This window comes from Aphelocoma coerulescens (genome assembly GCF_041296385.1).
Source record: "Aphelocoma coerulescens isolate FSJ_1873_10779 chromosome Z unlocalized genomic scaffold, UR_Acoe_1.0 ChrZ, whole genome shotgun sequence".
In the NCBI taxonomy this organism is placed as follows: Eukaryota; Metazoa; Chordata; class Aves; order Passeriformes; family Corvidae; genus Aphelocoma; species Aphelocoma coerulescens.
Genome location: NW_027184085.1, coordinates 63,286,420 through 63,306,391, shown reverse-complemented (window position 1 = coordinate 63,306,391; position 19,972 = coordinate 63,286,420). Strand labels below are relative to the sequence as shown.

General features: G+C 39.3%; 1 protein-coding gene across 3 annotated transcripts in view; it reads right to left on the bottom strand.

Annotated features, from left to right (window-relative positions):
• Window positions 1-1,742: 1,742 nt before the first annotated feature.
• MCTP1 (multiple C2 and transmembrane domain containing 1) overlaps window positions 1,743-19,972 on the bottom strand; it is a 235,301-nt gene continuing 217,071 nt past the window's right edge. For all 3 annotated transcript variants that reach the window (XM_069000758.1, XM_069000759.1, XM_069000760.1), the window contains 4 exons: window positions 11,192-11,301; window positions 8,285-8,394; window positions 4,801-4,898; window positions 1,743-3,740 (listed from right to left, as the gene is read on the bottom strand). In XM_069000758.1, the coding sequence (XP_068856859.1) occupies window positions 3,669-3,740; window positions 4,801-4,898; window positions 8,285-8,394; window positions 11,192-11,301 (390 nt within the window). In that variant the 3' untranslated portion in view covers window positions 1,743-3,668. The remainder of the gene's footprint in view (window positions 3,741-4,800; window positions 4,899-8,284; window positions 8,395-11,191; window positions 11,302-19,972) is intronic.

Below are 19,972 nucleotides of genomic sequence, written 5' to 3'. Positions count from 1 at the left end.
TTTCTTCTTTCCTTTTTTCAACATATGTGTTCAGGAACATGGAGCCTGAAGAATACAAACACAGTTTAGGAAAGGACTTGCTTTAGTCTCCGGGGCTATTTCTTCTGATCAAGCCATTATCTCATGCCTGTGAGCAACAGACTCCTCCTGATACAAGTACACTTGCTTGTTGAGGTTGTTACATGTCCCAGGGCTAGCAATCCTATGGGAAAGGAAAATATTTTTCATTTTTGTTACCATATTTGCTCAAGAGGCAGAAAAACACCTCCTTTTATGAATGTAACTCACGGATAGACATGTGTCCATCAGTCTGGTTCTGAGATCTAAGTTTTTGCAAGTGAGAGAATTGGTCAGTGCACCACACTGCGAATTAACAAGGTCAGTCCTGTAACGTGGCAAAAACACCATTGGAAAAGAGATTTTTTGTTGAGCACCCAGCTCAACAAAAATCCAATACCTTTCCCTGTTACCATTCAGTGAGAAAGTGGTAGAGGCTTGGAGCAGACTCTGGGAGTTGCAGTGCAGATGCAAGTAGGTCAGTGTCAACTGAAGAGTTTCTGCCACAAAACACTCTATCTGTGTTAAACCACAGTTTGGGATCCCTGGCTGCTGAGCAAAGCTTTTCACTGTGTTTTGTGTAGCACACATGCATGTGTAATCTAGCAGTGATGAAAGAAATAAGTTTTCCTTTATCTCCTTCACACTCCTGGATTATCTTCGAATGAAATACCTTAGCATCATGCAGTGCATTTGCTGGCAGCTCTTGCTCTTGTTGGTAAAGCCTATGCTCTCAGGGACCAAATTAGCTAATAAGACTGTATGCAGACTGCTTAATTACTTTCTCATTATTCCACTGTTGCACTGTTGGTTTAATTGCAATAGAAAAAAAAATTTGGGGGCTATTGCACTTGGATTTAAAATACTAACTTACAATACAGCAGCTCTTCCAGTTAAAAGCTCATTGATATTATGAAAAATACTTACGTGTTCCTACAAAGAGGAACAAAGTAAAAACAGGGTAGGCAAGCTTTGTACTCTGAGTTATCAGCAGGAATGCAATAAGAGCCTCTCAGGTTAATCAGCCTTGGTGGATTTTGAGTACTCTGACATCCAATCTAAATATGGACCCCAACTAAACTAATGATTTTCTGTGAACCCACATACAGTTGTAAAATTTTATTTTCTGAGAATAGAAACAATTTCATGATTGTGAGATGCCGTATTCTTTTTTGATTGCTTATGAACAGACCAGTTGCTTTTGGAATAAAGCCTGCCAAATTTAACAGGTTAGAAATGGACTTCAGAATCAGTCTGGAAAAGGAAGATATGTTGGAATATTTATAGCATAAGGTAGGACTGGCTCTTTACAGAGGCCACTGAGCAGAGTAGACAAACTGCAAATAGTGAAAATGGGACAATTTTAAATTGTGATTTTAAATTGTCTTGTTGTGGCAGGAGAATCATATTTAATCAATACGCATTCTTAGCTTTGCCCCTGTGCATTATATTTTCAGTGAGATCAATTCTGAGTGACTGAGGCATTTAAAAGGAGTTCACCATTTTTCAACAAACAGATGTTTTTCTCCCCTTGCCCCCTCCCCCTGCATGTTATGGAACTTAAAATACTGAAATCCTGCACACAGAAATATGTTTTCACTCGCCCATCAGAGCACTCATGGAAAAACAACAGCACAGAATTTCAAAGACAGAAGCTTCATAATATCTAATAGAGTGATGCTTAGAAGTGTGTTTAATGCAGAAAACGTGCATAACCAGCTCAGCTATTATCACCAAAGTAGACATTTGAAATTGTGTACAAAAAAAAAGACAACAAGAAATCACACGCAGGCTGGTGGGCAACGTTAAGAGGGTACAAGGCTTGCAGTGTATTAAAGAAATGTGCAAAACTGACAACAGGCAAGAAACATTCACATCTTGTTGAGTCACAAACTTGTCTCTTTTAAAACAAAATAGGCTGACCAGTGATTCTGATTTCATCAATAGTATGTTGCTCTTCAGGCAGGATACAGCCAAAAGGTTACGCAAGCTGCAAAATTAAACTCTTTTAAAGTCATGATGTGACAAGAGCTTATTTAGGTCCACGGATTTCTGCAGAGCAGTCATTTGATTTGCATTCTTTTAAGTACACAAACAGAAGAATCAAAATAACTGTCACATAAGAACTGGCTATCATCTTATTTGCAAAATAAAGAAATCCAGGATGATCCTTCATGAGCAATGCAGCTAACACATATTTCTTTGGACAAATACATATTCACATGTGCTTGCAAAGTATTTCTAAATAGACTTTTCAAAAAGTATTTTTAGAGTAGTGCAATATAACTTCATCTGCAATTGCAACCAGTGAGAGGTAATCCAGAGAGGACCACAGCGCCCCTTGAGGATACAGTCCTGTGGCTCTCCCCTGGACAAAAAAATCCCCTTTAATGCCACTGGGAACTATAACGAGGAGCTGTGCACAGGTAGTCCCTCAGGAATGAGTCTCTGCTCACTGTGTGGGGAGCTGAGTGTGGAAGTCTGCATGCAGCTACCAGAATATATCCCCAAGTACTCGTTATGCAGTGGCCACTAAGACATTTGAAATGTAAATGTTTCTCATCTATGTTCCATGTAATTTATAAGATAATGCAGTTTCCATGCAGCAGGGAAAGATTGTATCAGAAGAACTGTCATTATTAACTAAGGAAAAAACTCTGGGTATATCAGTTTCACCACAACTGCATTTTTTCCTCTACACTGTATTTCACATTGATAACAGGTCATGTTATACCATAAAGCATATTAATATGATCTTGTGATTCAAATGAAAAACCTTTTCTGCAAGATATCCATATTAAAATAGTTATGTGCACAAAAAGTGTTCATAGCATGACACCCAAAGCAGTATGGAGTTAGTTTGACCCATTACAGCTAAACTATGTAGTACAAATGAAGACTACTGGTACATGTAGAAAAATATGATAGGCAATCAGTTACAAACCTGGCAGTATTTCAAAACAGAGATTTTTAGGTCTTACAATGGAATGATAAAGACAGCAGGAACTGCTTTTGGGAGCTCCAGAAAGAGATTTGCACTTGGTGTTTCTCATCATCTTATAAGCAGCCCTACCACATAGAAAAATGTTGCACCAGGAGTTAACATCAGGGTCTGAAATTTAAAAAAATCTGCTAAAACTTAAGTGCAGTAGGCTCCACTAAATTGTATTTCTCTTTCAATATACAAAACATAGAAAATTGTAATGATGACTTACTGGATAAAAATATTAATGCTCACAAATAAAATCTGAGAAATTTCTGAGTCAGATTTAAAGTTACACATTTTGTAGGTTTAGTTGGCATGATTTGACTATCTCACTTATCTTTGACCACCAAGTAGCAGTATATATTCCCCTTTTTAGATGGACTTGTTTAATGCATTACATTGTTTCTAACAAGGCTTTCAAATGGCAAAACCCCTGCTTGAAACAAATGTCTTTACAATGAGAAATAGATCTTCCATGAGAAACACCTTTTAATACCATTTACAAAATCTCCCCATGAGATAAAAAAGCAAGATAAATAAAAAGCTTAGAGAAAGGAAACACTTCTTATGCTTGCTCTTTTATCTTCCCCTGGCAGATGCTGGTCTCCTCAACACATGAAGTTGGCTAGGCAGGATTGTTTTTCTTTCTCTTGCTCGGGCTGTGAGTAGGATCTTGCTTCAGTTCATGGTATTGCATCTGTTTAAATACAAAGTTCAGAAAGAAAGTTGTCAGGTGGCACTTCCTAGAAAAAAATAAAGATATAGTTTTTTTTCTGCCAGGGGATAAAAAGTAAAAAAAAAGAAAACTTTCCCTCTAAAAATGACACAGGATTTGCAGATGTGATTCACCAACAACAGAATGACAGATCTAAAATAAGAAGGAAAACCAACACCAGGAATATCCTGCCAGGAAATAACACTGCATGCTGATGTAAACTTAGAAAAGACTACTTTTTTTTGTTTTCTCCATGAGCTCTAACAGACAATAAACATTATCATCTTGACCATGTTGGATACCATTCTTTGCAATGTTTCTTAAAAACTTGGTTATTTCCAAATGCCTACCACAGAGGGTATCAGATACACAGAGGGTATTTGCACCCATATCTCCTATTTACACCAGCTCTGAACTGAAACTAGAAATATGGGAAGTCTATAATGTTTGTGATACCAGATGTGATTTATGTGCTTGATGTTATCTTAAATCTTGCATGCTCTCTGGGGATTGTGTACTGCATCACAAAAGCATGTAATTCACAACCAGTTTTTGGTTTTTTTAAAGGCATTTATGAGCACAGTTGAACTGTGGCCACAGCAAAAGCTTTCACCCCAGGAAAGGAAAGGCTCTCAGAGTGCTGTCACATGACACTGGGCCATGCTGCCTGCCTCTTCCATTATCTGACCTTCCTGTTTGTTCTCTGCATGTCCTGAGAGCCTCAGCTCCAGTGTTTCCTACACAGTGCCCTATCCCAGACAGATTTGCATGGTGCTGGAGGCTGTTCAATACAAGCTCTAGCATCTGCTACCATCTCACAAATACTTGTCCTTCTACTGATTGTTCCTATGGATCCTCAGGGGCACAACCAATGTAGGAACTTGTTTCTCACTGGAAAAAGACCAAGCAGTCTCCTTATGGTTCATGGACTATCCCCAGCTTCAGTTCACAATTTCTTTCTGCCAAAGAATATAATATTAAATCAAAATAACCACTTTAAAAATCTGTTAGAAAAAAAAAAACAGAAAAAATATATACACACCACTTGCACATCTGAGGGGACTCTGGATAGAAAGTCAAGTAGTTCGTTGTTATCAATTGCATATGGATTTCGAATCTTCTTTGTAAATTTATTGATACCTGCAAAAGTGGAAGTTCAAATGTTACTATCATAAGATATAAGATATAAAAAATCACATACTTTTGGCAAAGTTTTAAAACAGACTTTAGGATCCATTTTGAAGCCTGACAGTAGCACCGAATGAATGCATGAATGAATGCATGAATTGTAAACTCAGGCTCTAAAGGTTGGACTCTGCTGCTGTGGTTCCCTGTTTCAAAATGCAAAAGTTCTAGGGACATTTTCAAATTCCTTTAATATATTATTTTTTTGAAAGTAATAGAAACTGTGATTATTATAAGGGAGTTGGGAAAGGTAGAGGCATAAAAAGTATTTAATTTCTGTAACAGAGAGGATAAGTAGAAATGGGCTTAATTGCAGGACAGAAGATTCAGAAGATTCGAGAAAAATATTTTTCATGCTAAGGACAATGAAACGTGGGAAGCAGTGAAGTCTGCATCATATGAAGGTTTTAGACAAGTTTGCGCAAACCTTTGTCTGGGAATGACAGCGAGAAATGAGCTGATGGCAGTGCAAAGAAGAGAGGATATGTCTCCCTTAGACATCATGGTCTTATAATGCTTACTGACAATTAATGTTCAGAAGCACCGAGAAAAATTATCCACAAAATAATCAGAAAGCAGGCTTTAAAATTAGACTTATTTTCTTACTGTTACATACCCAGTCACGTCTATACACTTTGAGAACCTGGTTTGTGGGCTCTGGGAACGCACGTCTAAAACATGGACAGGAACAGTGCAAACTGCATTGACTCGCATGTGAGCAGGAGACACCCAGGACACTATTAAAAATATACCTTTCTGTGTAGTTTATTCAGGCTCTATCAGATATAACACAGTCTATCTATTTTGGAAGATCATATATATAAAACCTTTGGTGCCAATACTTTTCAGAAAGCCTTAGCAAGGACGTAAAGCCTTTGGACAGGGCATGCAAGATTCAGTGTCAGCAACACCCACAGCCTCCCACTGCATGAATCCTCAGTTCTGCAGTGTAGATAGAGGATGCTGCCCTCCCTTTATATGGTGATTGAATAGTGAGTGTTTAGAAGGAATATCTGAGGTTCAAACACCTTTGTTTAAGAAGGCGTTTTGCATCAGCAAGTGACTGCGAAATTTAAGGTCAACACCACTGTTCACTGCATATGGCCACTGGACCACCCATGGGTGAATTCAGGTGGTATGATCTCACTTTTATCACATCTGATAAAGAAAAATACCAGTCAGCAGGTGAAACCTTAAGAAAGAAAAAGCACTGCAGAGAGGAGAGGGGATTGGTCTTCTCCAACAGTTTGAAAATTTTCAGATTAAAACAATTGTCTTTGAAGTTTTTTCCACACAGACAGCTGTAGCTGTTACCAGGATTCTGCACTTCATCAAGTGGGATTAGGATGGATCCACCCCACCTAATACACCACATCTTCAAGGACCAGTCTCTGCTGGGAGAGACACAGACAGGAAAAAAGTGGAGAATTTCTTGCTAGGGCAGGCTGAAAGGGGCAGTCCCTATGGATGCACAGAAGAAAGACAGGTATACAAAAGCTGAGACATAATATGGAGAAATTTTCATTTGAAACCTCTACCTTCCCAAGAACAAAATGGGCAAGATGCTGCTACAGACCAGCTCAAACATTCCTACAGAAGTAAGTCAGAAAAGACAGATCAATGGCTTCCACAGGCAGAATGGATGAATAAATTTACCCAGGGGAGGCTAGAAACACGCAGTGATGGAGAAAACAGGTAGGAGTTTGGAATACTGAAGTTTTTGAAGGGACAGCTGCTCAAATCTATGCTCAGCACGACATGGCTCTGTGAGAACTCATTTCACCCTGAGGAGCTGCAGCTGCGCAGTACCTGTCTGGTCTCCTGGCATCATGCAAGAGAAAAAGGTCCCTAAAGAAGGGATCCACGTACATTTGCTGAGTAAGAAGTCACCTAAACTAAAGTGTAGGAGAAAAACATGGAGTCGAAACCTGTAGTGAACAAAGGGCCTTGAAGCTGTATCTACACAGACTATGTAACTTGAAGGCAGGGAGAGAAGAAATGAAAAAAGTGCAAGGTGCATTTATATTAATTTATGCTTACACTATCTATCCATGGTTTGGGAGCCTTGGGAGTTGAGACTCTGCCTTACCTGAAACAGACATTACTGTGGGAGTGTGACACTTCCAGGGGTATGAGTCATGAGCTTTTCAAAGAACAGTTCTGGCTCTACAGTTACGTGGATCTTGGAGGGCTATTATAATCTCAGGTTATTGTATCAAACAAAGGGGATGTAAGAAAGCAAGATGTCAGACATGTTTGGAAAATGACAGGAAAAGAACACAGACAAATACTTCAAACTTCCTGTGTGTGTGCTAAAAGGAATGAAATTTTGGGAACAAACTAAGAGTTTGGGTTACACTTAAGTGATGCGTGGTGTGGGGGAATAAGTAAAAGTCAAAGACAGGAAAAGAAAGGAAGCCCATCTGCTTGCTTTTGTTACTTCTGTAGAAATACTTTTGTATTTTGTTCATATCCTCTTTATTGCTTCAGCTACGATCATTTGAGAAAACATTCTAAGGAAATTACTAATATTGACTGATAAATAAAAAATAAATTCTTTGGAGTAAGTTCAATGATTTTATGCTGTCTCCTCAATTCAAAATTTTCCCACAAAAGTGTGATTGCTATTCTTTCTTCAGAAAGAAAATCTAGCCACTGATGTAACTGAGACTGTGCTCTTCATAAGTCTGTGCTACCAGGTAAGGGTACAGCTGCCGGTGTTGTAAGATGTATGAAAAGATGTACAAATGAAAACCTGGAGCATTATTTACAACAGATGTGGTAACAGCAGCTTTTTAAAATCAGTATAAAGAATAGATATAAGGACAAGTAGTGAAAGCTTGGATCAATCATAATTCCACCCAGAGTTTCTGTTCATTATCAACCAGCCAAATACCACCTATTCCTTTCTGTCTAACTAAAGGTGACCCCTTATGCAGGTTTCTTGCTGCTACGTTTGCATATACTTTCACAAGATAAAGTACTGCAGTAAAAAAGGCGTATTGTCCTAAATGCACTATATAGATTGAAATACCTCTATTTGTGTATAAGTGATGAAAATAAATCAGAGTAATATCTAGACAAAGCTACACTTTGATATATGAAGAATCCTCATGGTTACATGTTTATAGTATGATTAAGTCTAGAATGCCAGCCAAGAAAAATGCATTTTGCAGGTGGGCCTAAATATTTACACTGTTGCAATTTTTAACTAACCTGCCTATTTCCATCATGGGGTAGCTTCATGACCATAAATACCAAAAAGCACTGTCAGGGTAAGTCATCCATTAAAAACCAGGGTTTTTTAAGTGGTACAGACAGTTTAAAAGAGTTTTACTTACCCCAGACAAGGACAATGTATCTCAGTGGAATGAAATACAGGATGATGGTGAACACAGAGAGGGCAACAATTGCCAGCCAGCTCAGGAATGGGACAGTCCAGTTGAATGTACTAAAGAAAAATTAACAAAAGTCAAAGCTGAGGTCAGCCATCAGAGCCAATAAAAGAGCAAATAATGAGCAGGACAGTGGGAAAAGTGCCAGTTTCCACCAGGGTGAACAAACTGAGTCTACAAATTAATGCATGGATGCATTTGTCATTCATCAGGGAGAGCCTGGGCTTAGACCCACTGTCAGTGGAAATGAAAGGAGGTCCTGGCTTTGCCCACTCACCTGCTGAATTTCACCTCTCCTGGCCCAGCAGTGCACATCTGCCAAGCGAACCACTGCTCTGTTTTTTGGAAATCTCAGTACCAGCTAAATCTCAGTGCTAACCCCAGTTTCAGCCAACATCAGCCAACACCCACAGAGCTCCTTTCTCCCCAAATGTACTCACACAGGCAAACTACATTCCCTTCTCAACACCATGGCAGAGTAGGATACAATAGCTGGAAGAGTACTGCTAAGGATTTCTTGTTTTATCTCCTCCCTGTTTCACTGTAAGGACAGCATAAGCAGTTAAAGGCTGAGCAGGGACTTTCCCCTCTGTCTGAGATATGGGTACACTCCTCAACCACGTGCCTTCCTGTTTTGAGGGAAAAGGAAAAGGCAAGTTCATGGCTATGCCATGTCCATGTGCTTAAGGAGGGGGCTAGGGGAAAAAAAGGAGGTGATAAAACAGTCAGTCATGAAGACAGGGATAATGCAACAGCAGTGGTTGAGGGAAGAAATAAAACCCCTTTGGATGTAAAAAACCCCAAACAACCAAAACAAACAAAAAAACCAAAAAAACAAACCCCAACAATAAAAAACCAAACCAAAACAAAAACAAACAAACAAAAAACCCAAAACCCCTGAAAAAAGTAAAGGTTATTTATCTGTCAATAAAGGAAGAGAATTTCTAGGATCCCATCAGAGTTTCAGGACATTACCTTTCCAAAAAAAGTCACAGATAAAAACATCCTCCCTAAGGGTCCTAGACTCTATTATCTGATAAAACTCTGCTGGTCACCACATTCTGCAAAAGTTGAGGTGTGAGAAAGGGAAAGTTAATAGATGATGAAACAGGGTGCTGTAGCTCTCCAACCCCTGTGTTCAGTGAAGAGAGAAAGACCAGATGATAATTTTATACATATGTCCCATAGGAATGTTGGTTAAGGGGAGCTTGGCTCAGTGGATTTGTTCCATGAAGGCACCACCATGTCAAAAGTGTTGCATGACATTTATCCAGAAGGAAAATGTGGCTTTGGCTCTAAATAGTCTCATGATACTCTTTAAAGTATTACTACTAACTACATTCTCAATCAATGTGATTACATTATTTTGGCTTCTCTAGATGAATAATTGCAATTATCTGAATTGCAAGCCATATTTTTCATAATGAGCTCTGGCTCCCTGTGTTTATTTGTCTTCTTTTTTCCCTGGCAATTTTGACATGTCTCCACTAACATTATGTTAGTGTCACTTAGTGTAGGATCCCTCCCTTTATCCTCAGGGGACACCTGCTCTTTTCCCCTTTTCTGTATGCATTTGGGATGAACAGAAGGTTGAGGGTCTGCTCATGTTCCTGTGACTCGGCTTTGTGCAATGGATCACAGACACACCATGATGTGTGGGAGCACTGGCTCCTCACTTAGCAAACCTCCTTATGGGCTGTGTTAACACAGCATTCAGTACAGGTTTCCCATTATAGTTTTAGGAGCAAATTACAAAGATTTATAGTCTCACTCAGTCTACAAAATTCTGTAGCTCTCATCTGGTATATAACAGAACAAACCCTACCTCCAAAATGCACAATTAGAACTACTTAATCATCAAGACAACTTCCATGAACAGCCTTCTGATAAAGGACTTTTTTCAGAGACTGGCTCATTTTTCTAACTGGAGAACTTGTGTGATACAATATGCTTGCACCTGCCTCTCCTGCTGTGAACACAGCCTGCCTGGAATTGTCCCTATGGGAACACTTTCCCAGGCTTTCCTATTAGGGACTTTACTCTTAAATGCAAAAATGGCAATCTCCTCTTCATCGAGACAGAACAGGACCTTGTCAGAGATGATCCTCAGGATTCCTGCAGACTGGCCTTCACCCAAGGCATAGCTTTCCTAAAATTCACTTCCAAAAGTGAATTAGGTAGCGGTGAGATGCTCTTGGCTTTCGAGGTGCAGAAAACCAAGTCAATCCTCTCCATGCTTTGCAGCTGACAGCTGGAAGGTGTCTTTCTGGAACCTGTGTGACCTCAAGTAATAAACTTTGTGTTGCTGTTCACTGACCATGCCAGAAATACACCAAACTTCCTGCAGTAAATCTCAGAACCTCTTTTTCTTAATGTTTAGATTTGCTGGCAATTTTTATATATCATGTATTAGGTGTTACAAATTAGGAATACTCTAAAGGAAAGGTTTTGCTGACTTACAAATACAACTTCCAGTGAGTGAACATACGTACATCCTTAGAATACGAAACCCCTACTCACTTCTGCTTATTTCCTTTAACAAAGCTGCATTTTTTATTATCACTTTTAACTAACTATGTCACAACAATATTCTCTTTTTGTTTTCCTTAAAAACATTAGTTCTGATTTTTGTCCCAATTAATATAATTCTAAATTCCAGAATTAATATGACAGGATTTCCACTGACTGAGGGCCTCCATAAAGCAAAGTAAATATAGATGAGCTTGAACGATGGATCATCCAATACTGGACTCCCTTGGAATAAGTAAGTAAAGGTTTAACATTTTGTACCTCTGCATGGAAAAGACGTTAAAGAATATTGGAGAGCAATCCAGCACCTGTGTCAGCACTTACTTCTTGATCCTTTCACCAAAGGAAGCTATTTCATCTAGGATATTCTGGACAGTGACACACACCTCCTGGATGGCATAAAGTCTATTCATAAATCCTTTTTTTTCACTGTCCTAAATAAAAGAAAAGGATTAGCTGAGTAAAAGAATTTTTGACTGTAGGAAAAGGATTGTGTAGTCATCAGTTAAGTTTTGAAAGTGCTTGTGTTACAGATTCATGTAAAAGGAATTGGTAAGACCTAGTAATAAGAAAATTATTCCTTGTCCTGTAAACAGTGCTTATTGCAGTCTGTATGGCTTGGTATAGAAGCTGAGCTCCACACAATTTTGTTTGTCACTGCATTAGCTTCTAAACACATATTTGAATAAGCCAGGTCTCTAGGTTTTAAACATGCTGAAGGTGCCAACCTTGTATGTTATGTGCTCTTTCAAGTGGTAAGAGTCATAAGGTAGAATAAAGACTGTTTGTTGAAATGCTGGTTTTTGAGCTGATGTAGGCAGAGGAAAATAAACACTTCTGGAAGGCACTGAGCAAGAAAGCAGAAAAACTCAGCTCCTATAGGGAGCTGTTCTTTTTTCCCCAAATATCTATCTCTAAACCCAGACAGGTTTGCAGCATCAAATCCACTAACAATGCTGTGTTAGATGGGATTAAAATGAAGTATCACCATGGGAAAAAAAAGTTTCTCTTAATTTTTTACAGACTACAGATAAGCCAAAAGGTTATGTTCAACATTTCAAAGCGGTTGATGCCATATTACCCTATCTAGTTTGAATGTGATTGTTTTCTGAAAATATGAAATGGAAAGAAAATCTTTTACTCTTAGGAAAATATTTCATTTAAAAAGTTCAACTTCCTGTCATCACAAACCACATGATACAACAATCTCTGTCATTGACTCTGAAGTTCAGCATCTAAGAAATATATGTTGCATTTAATTTTCCTTTTCTTCCCCTGATGCATAACTAGCAGACAGTATATTTATTCACTCATTTTGTTGACATTTTTGCTGTCTTAATAAATTAGATTGGAAGAAAACATCATTTATCATTCAATCATTTCAACAACACTGGTTCTGCAATGGTGTTGTCAAGATTACCTGTGAAGATGTTTGAAAGTATTTAGTTAGGGAACACAGATTATCTAAAAAACAACTATGAAAGAAGAAGACAGAGAGAGATGGGAAAATTACATTCAGTGATTAAGTGCAATCTATAAACCAAGCACTTCAGACAAAGGAAAACCACCAGTTTTTCCAAATGGGAAAGACCTTATATTCTCACAAAAGATAATAATTATTGTATCACAAAGAAATATTTTTTTTTTCTGAGAATGACCATAATGGCCCAGAACCAGTGATATCAACTACATGCAGTGCTGCACAGCAACACAGAGTCATTTATGTAAGTTATTTCCTTAATATTTACTGCATTTTTGAAGCCTTTGCAATGAGACAATTATTCTCCTCAGGTATACAGCTTCTGAAGACGTGTATCATATATCCAGCATGCTTCATTTGTCATGAGGAAATAGGCACCTGCTCTATTCCTTCATGTAAAACACATACTTCCAGTATAATGTCTTCTTGTACAGCAGAAGTGAACAATAAGCCATACAGAAATCACAGGTATTTTTCTCCTTTCTAAATATGTATGGCCTTTGCCTCTTCAGTTTTGTTTAAGAGATTCTGCTATCTATGTAAAGTTATTTTGATTTATAAGAGAAAAGAATTATGCCACTGTAACAAAACCAGTACCCTTTGTGGCATATCCAGAACTCAGCTGGGGTTACAGTCAAAGGTTCTGAGGCTATTTTAATGTACAAATATCTTACAAGATAAATTTGTACCTCTATTCATGTCATGATTTAGGAATGGAACTCTCCAACTTAGTGCTCCCACTGAGACTTTCCAAATCCTGCTGCTGCTCGCTCACTCCCCCTCTCCCCACCCCAGTGGTGGGCTGGAGAGGAGAATTGGAGAATTGCGGGCACAAAAGATCACAGATGAGATAAAAACAATTTACTGGGAGCAATGAGATACGGAAATGAACAGCAATAGTGTACAAAAGAGAGAGAGTGATTCACATGCAAAATGCTCACTGCAGAGCCCGATCCAACCGCAGCCACACCACCTGATGGCTCGGAGTCAGTGCCACACACTCAACCAGAAGGAATCCCTCCTCCCCAGCAGAGAGTCCCTTTCCCCTGCCCCCAGCAATGATGTGAGGGGGTACAGAATTACCTCCGGGTCCCAGCCATGCCCCCTCCTGGCTACTGCAAAAATTCCTCCTGTCCTAGCCGGAACCAGGACAATTCAAAAATATAGCAGTTTTAAATCATTTCCCACAAAATCCCTAAAGACAGAAGGAGAGAGAGAAAGGATCACTATTTCCAAACCACTTCACCTTCTGAGCTTAAAGGAAATTTGTTGACATACTCTGAGGCAGGATTAGACAAAACAGCACAGGAAAGAGGAAGCGGTCAGAAGGATCATGGCTCATCTTTGCTTAAACTATTCCCACATGTCCCACAGCTATTAACTGATTTTTTTTTTCCTGCTCCAAATATTTGTGTAAAAAATAAGCTGGCCTAGGGGAAAACTGCACTTATTTTCTTCCAGCAAGATGCCGTGATCAAATACAATACACGAGCTACCTAGAGTATAAACCAAGGTTCACAATAATTAATTTTTCAAACACTACTGGCCTTTCCTTTCCAGAGAAAGATGGTGTGAGACACTGGAAGAGATTGCTGGCTTGAAACCTTTCAGGTGCATGTGTGGGAAAAGGGGCAAGACAAGCCTTGCCCTGGTGAGGTGGTGCATTGCTCCATCCACCCCACCCCCTAAAGCCTGGATCCCAGTCCCCAGTGGCATGGTGGAGGCAATGTTCCATACCTGCCCCTGGAGCCCCTAACCCAGCTCCAGAGTAGCTACCAGACCAGACATCCCACCTGGGGGAAGGGCCCAGGAAAGCCAAAGCGTACTCAAGCCAAGCACGAGGCAAGCTCACTTCTTGACCATTGGAACCATCAGTGGTAGTCATATTTGTTCTTTTCTATATCTCTTGTCTTTCTCTTTGTTCTTTTTCTTCCAATTCCTTTGTCTTGAAGTCTAAGTAACTTAAAATCAGATGGGTTGGAGTTTGTTAAGTTGAATGGACATGGAGCTTGCTAAGTTAATGCCTTGTGAAATGCTTTATGTTGATTCAATGTTGCTTTAAACTTTTGCCAAAGTTCCCTGTTTTTCTGAAGTTTGCCAGTAAAGTTTTTGGTTTCGACTCTTGAGGTGTCGGTATTTCTCCTTTGCATCTGACTCTGGTTAAAAGAAAAAAACCAATCCGTAAGCCCCTTTAAGGGACTCTGCAAGTAAGTTCTGGGGCCTTAAAGATGGACCGTGACTGGAATCAATTTCATCACTTGCATGACTACAACTGCCAATTTTCTGGATGTAATTGTCATTTAAATACTAGATAAAATCTATAATACAAAGCTAACAAAGCTTAATACAAAGCTTTATTACTATTTCATTTGTGTCATTTATTTGTTTGCAATAGGCTTGATGTACCTGAAAAGCAAGAGATTTGCCAGGGGATGGTTTTGAGCACAAACAGTGTCTTGGGTTAGCATGATATTCTTTCAAGTTGCTTTCTCCTAATTCTTATCCCACGGAAGGTAAATAGTAATGAGTATTTTGGACCAAACCACTACAAACTGTGAAAGCAGAGTCAAATTGATGTTGATAGTCTGACCTGAATTTAAAAAAGGAAATGAATCCAAAGTAAAGACTGAGACCATGTCCTCCTCCTCTTTCACAGGAAACTGTAGAATAAAGATGGATATACTGTTTGGTGAATAGTAGTACTTAATATTTACATACTGATTTTCAGCCAGAACTGTATTTTCCATTTGGTGAAACCAAAGCAGAAGAAGTAAATGACTGGCTCTAGACTATGTCAAGCTAATTTACACGAATCCCTAAATAAAATCCATGTTGTGTGAGTCTTTTTATTCAGTAGACTGTGCTTCCAACCCCATGACAAAATAGGATGATTTAGGAAAGGATTGTATCTGTAACCCCAAACCTCTCTCACCAAGTGAAAGTGCATTTAAAAACCAAACATTTAAAATGACTGGGAAACCAGGAGAAATAAATAAGCCAGACTCAAAAGTAAACTCTGGTAAAGCCAGTGGGTTTAACCCTGAAAAGAAAAAAAAAAGAGTTTTAAATACAGAGAATAAAACTCAGAACATTTTACGGTGGGTAACTGTCCTATTAGTAACTTCTAATCAGGAGAGAAAAGCACAGAACATAAAAACAATGTAAAAGGAGAGTTCTGAGAATAGATGCAAATGTTGAAATTTTTCAAGATGCTTCCTGGGAAATCCAGGATGCATCTTCCAAAAACAACCCTCATTCCCAAGCTGGTATGATAGAGCGCCTCTGCACACACCATAGCAACCAAGGCAAAGCCAGACTAACTTGTGATAGGCACAGAGAGCAGACACAAAGTCACCACTGGTATGCCATTAGTGCTATGGTCTTCTTGCTTGGCCACCAGAAGACACATAAACTCTTCTTTGCTTGTGTCATACTGGATTACCTGTTGTAAGGCCCCACTAAAAGGACTTTACAGTGGTTCTGGTACTCTAGGTTAGATACACAGGAGAAATACCAAACATATTCTCAAGAGGCCAAAACAAGACAAAAGTTTACTGGCAAACTTTAGAAAAATCAGAGAACTTTAGCAAAAGATTTAGTACAACATCCAATAAAGCACTCGCGCATTAACTTGGCCCATCAAACTTAGCAAACTTTAAACTTGTTTGATGTTAAGTTACTTAAAATGTTCCAAGAAGAGGGAATTAGAAGTGAGAAAGACAGAAACTATATAGAAAAGCACACATATAACTCTCAGCTTCTGGGTTCCAGCGGTGCTCAGATAGAAACTCCAAGACAGAAACTCCCAGAGTGGGTAGGGTAAAGACATATACTGACATCCTGCTTGTCCTTAAATACCCCTTGGCCTTTGTGGGCCCTCCTCCCAGGTGGATCATCTGGCCACTCAGGAGTGGATCCACTCCCAGGTGGATCCACTCCCAGGTGGATCATCTGACTGGTCATCTGGCCACTCAGGAGTTGGCCTGGGGTAGAGTGGAGCCCTGGCTCCGGTGTGCCATGGTTGGCAGCTCTGCCAGGCTGGGATACTGGCTCTAAGGGTGTGGGGCAGTTCACTGCCTCACCAGGGCAAGGCCTGATCCTCTCCCCCACACACAAGCACCCCAAAACATCTCAAACATCAACCCTTCCAGGCTCTGTCACCTGTGGCCACAAAAGCAAAAGTATAGCCCTGCTGCTATCAGTAATGAACCCCTCTAATCAACCCCTGACCTTTAGTAACAAGCCAAAAAATCTCTATTGCTTAAACAGAAGAATACTACTTCTGTGAGAAAACTCTTCAGACTATTTCAACTAGTAACTGGTGTCCAAAGTAGAGTCCATAAACAGGCACACACATCATCCCTCAGCAGGAGACTCAGCTATACACAGGACTCTAACACCATGGCAGACTTCCCTTCGTGGACTGATGAAATAGACACAGAAGTAGTTGGTAGTAAATGCATTAGTCCTTTACTAGCAGGAGTTATTAATACTTCCCAGAAAAGCATGCCGACACAGACTGTGAAATACTGACTTATGGTCTGGTCACTGCTCAAAACCCCACCTCAGTAATTACCTTCAAAACCCTAACCATAGCTTTCTATGAAGCCCATAAAGAAGAAGACAGTAAGCCAACACTATTCCAGATCTGGAGGCATTTGATCTCCTTAAAGTCTTCTGAATCTCTATCAAAAGGCCTCAGATCCACTGATGGATACCCAGTTAAGTTTTTATTTTATCAAATTCTCAGGTAAATGGAAAGAGGACAGACAACCATGATGATATTGTTGTCTTAAAGCTGACTATGGAAGCAGGTTTTGAGGTAAAGCTGAATGGTGCACAGGATCTGCAAAGGTGCACGACGTGACCTGAGACCGGCCTCCTCATTACATCCTATAATGAACTGACAGAGTCAGGTTATTTTAACTATGTTTAACCCCTTGCAAGGCTATCACTCATGGAACAGCACAACCACATTATTCTTCCCAGTTCTTAAATTGAAAAAGTATGGGAAGACTGTTGAAGATATTAAAACTTTTCAGTGGGACCTTAATGGTATCGAGGTTTCCATCCTTTAAGTAAGCCAGATTGTAACTCTTGAGACTTTCAGTTATTTTAAATAGCAACAGATAGCATGTCCAGCAGACAGGTACCTGCTGTTCTCTCCTCAGCATCAGCAAACTAGAAAACCTGTTTGGTACTCCTTCCACCCTGAAAAGGAACAGCAGGCTTCCAAAGCACCATTTCACCTCAAACATTGAATCCCTGGGTTATGTAGACGAGCTTTTAAACTCTGGGCTTCAGCTTCGCCCATATTACTGGGCACCACATCTTCAGTGACCACAATTTTCAGACACTATCAGCTGTTTACAAATGCTCAATATGTCATCTTTAAAATCTACATGCTAGCATGTGTCTTTATATGTGCATGGTGATGAGATCTGAAAATAATTGCTCATGCCTAAATGGAAATCGGGCTGAGGATTTTAAAATATGGAGAAAACCACATAATAATGAAGAATAGGGTTTTACAGAGAGAAATTGTATTTGTGGTCATGATTATTAAAGAAAAAAGTAATAAACTGTTATTGTCTAGTAAGATTCCATATTTAAAACAGCAGATAGAAGGCACAACAGAAATTATACAAACATGCGGAGGAAAAATACTGAAGACTTGGTAAAAAAGTGTTAAAGACAGACTTGTTTCACCATTGCCCTGCCATTGATAAGACCTGCAGTTGAAGACCGGGTGTGATAATGGGCCACAATCATCCATTGATAATGGGCTGTCCATGATAGTGGGAATGAATGTGCCCTGCCATTAAAGGTGAGTGACCTGCAGGGCCAGCTAACTGGATATATCAGATATCACTGGAATATCCTGTGAATACCACATCCATGGTCCCAAGCTGGAGTGAAACTGCCCAGTTGATGCCATAAAGCACCACTTAGCCTCTACATAAGGAATGCACAGGAAGTCTGACAGAGCTCTTCTCATGGACAAAGGCAGAAGGATCTTCGCAGGATGCCACAGATTCTTGGTGGTGATTACCTTTCTTGCTTTCTGTAATTCTTTGCTTTTTCCTACTTTTTAATTTTCTTTCTTGCTCTCTTCTTTGATAGTGAGTAAATGTGTATTAACATTTTGATTACCAACAGTTGACCTCCTTTGTGTTTTAATCTCACTCTGGGTATAGTTGAATCCTGCTTCTCCCCATTTTTGCATCTTAGGATGCATTTCCAGATTGGAATAGACTCACTGCTTATGAAGACACCACACCTGTGAGCACAAATAACCTGCTCTTGGCTGTGGGGTTGGACTAAATGTCTCCAGAGGTCCCTTCCAACCCTAAGAATTCTGTGATTCTGTGTGAATATTACAACAATTCCTCAAACATTACATTGAGAGTTGATAAAAATAATTTTGAACTTTCTGTGACTTTCTGGCAGTACCACCTATGTAATGAATTAAATTTTTTCATAGACTGCTGCAGTGCTAGAAGATAAATATAAAATTGGAGAGGAAAAGAATCAAGAGCTACAGTAATAATTCTAAAGAAAAAGAAGATATTGCAAGCTTTCCACAGAGTAAAGAAATAATACTGAATGGCAAGTATGTAAATTATGCTTTAATTGAGGTTTTTTTCCTAGTGCTCTTTGTTTTCTCATTCTCCCAATCACATTCCACAGTGTTGCCCAGTGCTTTTTAAATATGGTCCTTCCTGATCTCTCCTTCACTGCACATCTGGATACTGTAAAGACAGCACTCCGGATAAAAGGCACAAACATGGAGACAATAGAGCCTGTTTATAGAGCAACGAGCCATTTCACCAAAGGGCCATCTAGTGGGGAGAGACAAAAACTTAAATTTTCCTTGCATGATACCTGTTTGAGGTATGCTAAACCTGAGGTGTTCATTTCATACATACTCTAAGCAATTATATTACTTGAAAAGGGTGAAAGCTTGTTTGTTCATGGTGACAGATTCAGGAGCAAAAAGTCAACACTGCCAAATTTTGCTGCACCTTTCTTGGCCTTATTCTGGAAGGAAACTCATAGAACTAGGGCGCTGTAGGGTTAAGCATTGGGGTGATTAGAATACACACAATGAATCGGGTTAAGGCTAAGGTTTCAGACACCTGAAATTCTTCTTTCAGATGTCTGTTTCTTCACCCCTTTGACTATGCTTAAAGAAGGAAAGAGAGAATATCTTACTTTACCTGAGTCGGAACAACACTGGAGCTTGACAGTGATCTCATTAATACTCCTTTTGTATCCAGCCACATCAATGTAATCCAACAGAGGCTAACACAGAAACCTTCATATATTGTGCATCAGTTGTTTCCAATAGTTAATTTAGTCAGAATACAGTCCTGGTATTCTACTAAAGAACAAACTTTGGCCATGATTTTCCAGTTGAATTTGTAAATTCAAGTGGTTCTAATGTGTTTACCCTACGCTGAATGCAAAACTGCAATTAATAAGGTGCTCATTAATGCAGCTCTTCGAATTCTGTTACACAAATGTGAGGGATGATGACACAAAAGTTAAATCTCAAGGGTCTAATAATCGTCAAAACATAAGCAAGAAGCCTGCTAATTTTATTGGAAAGAGTAATTTTAAAT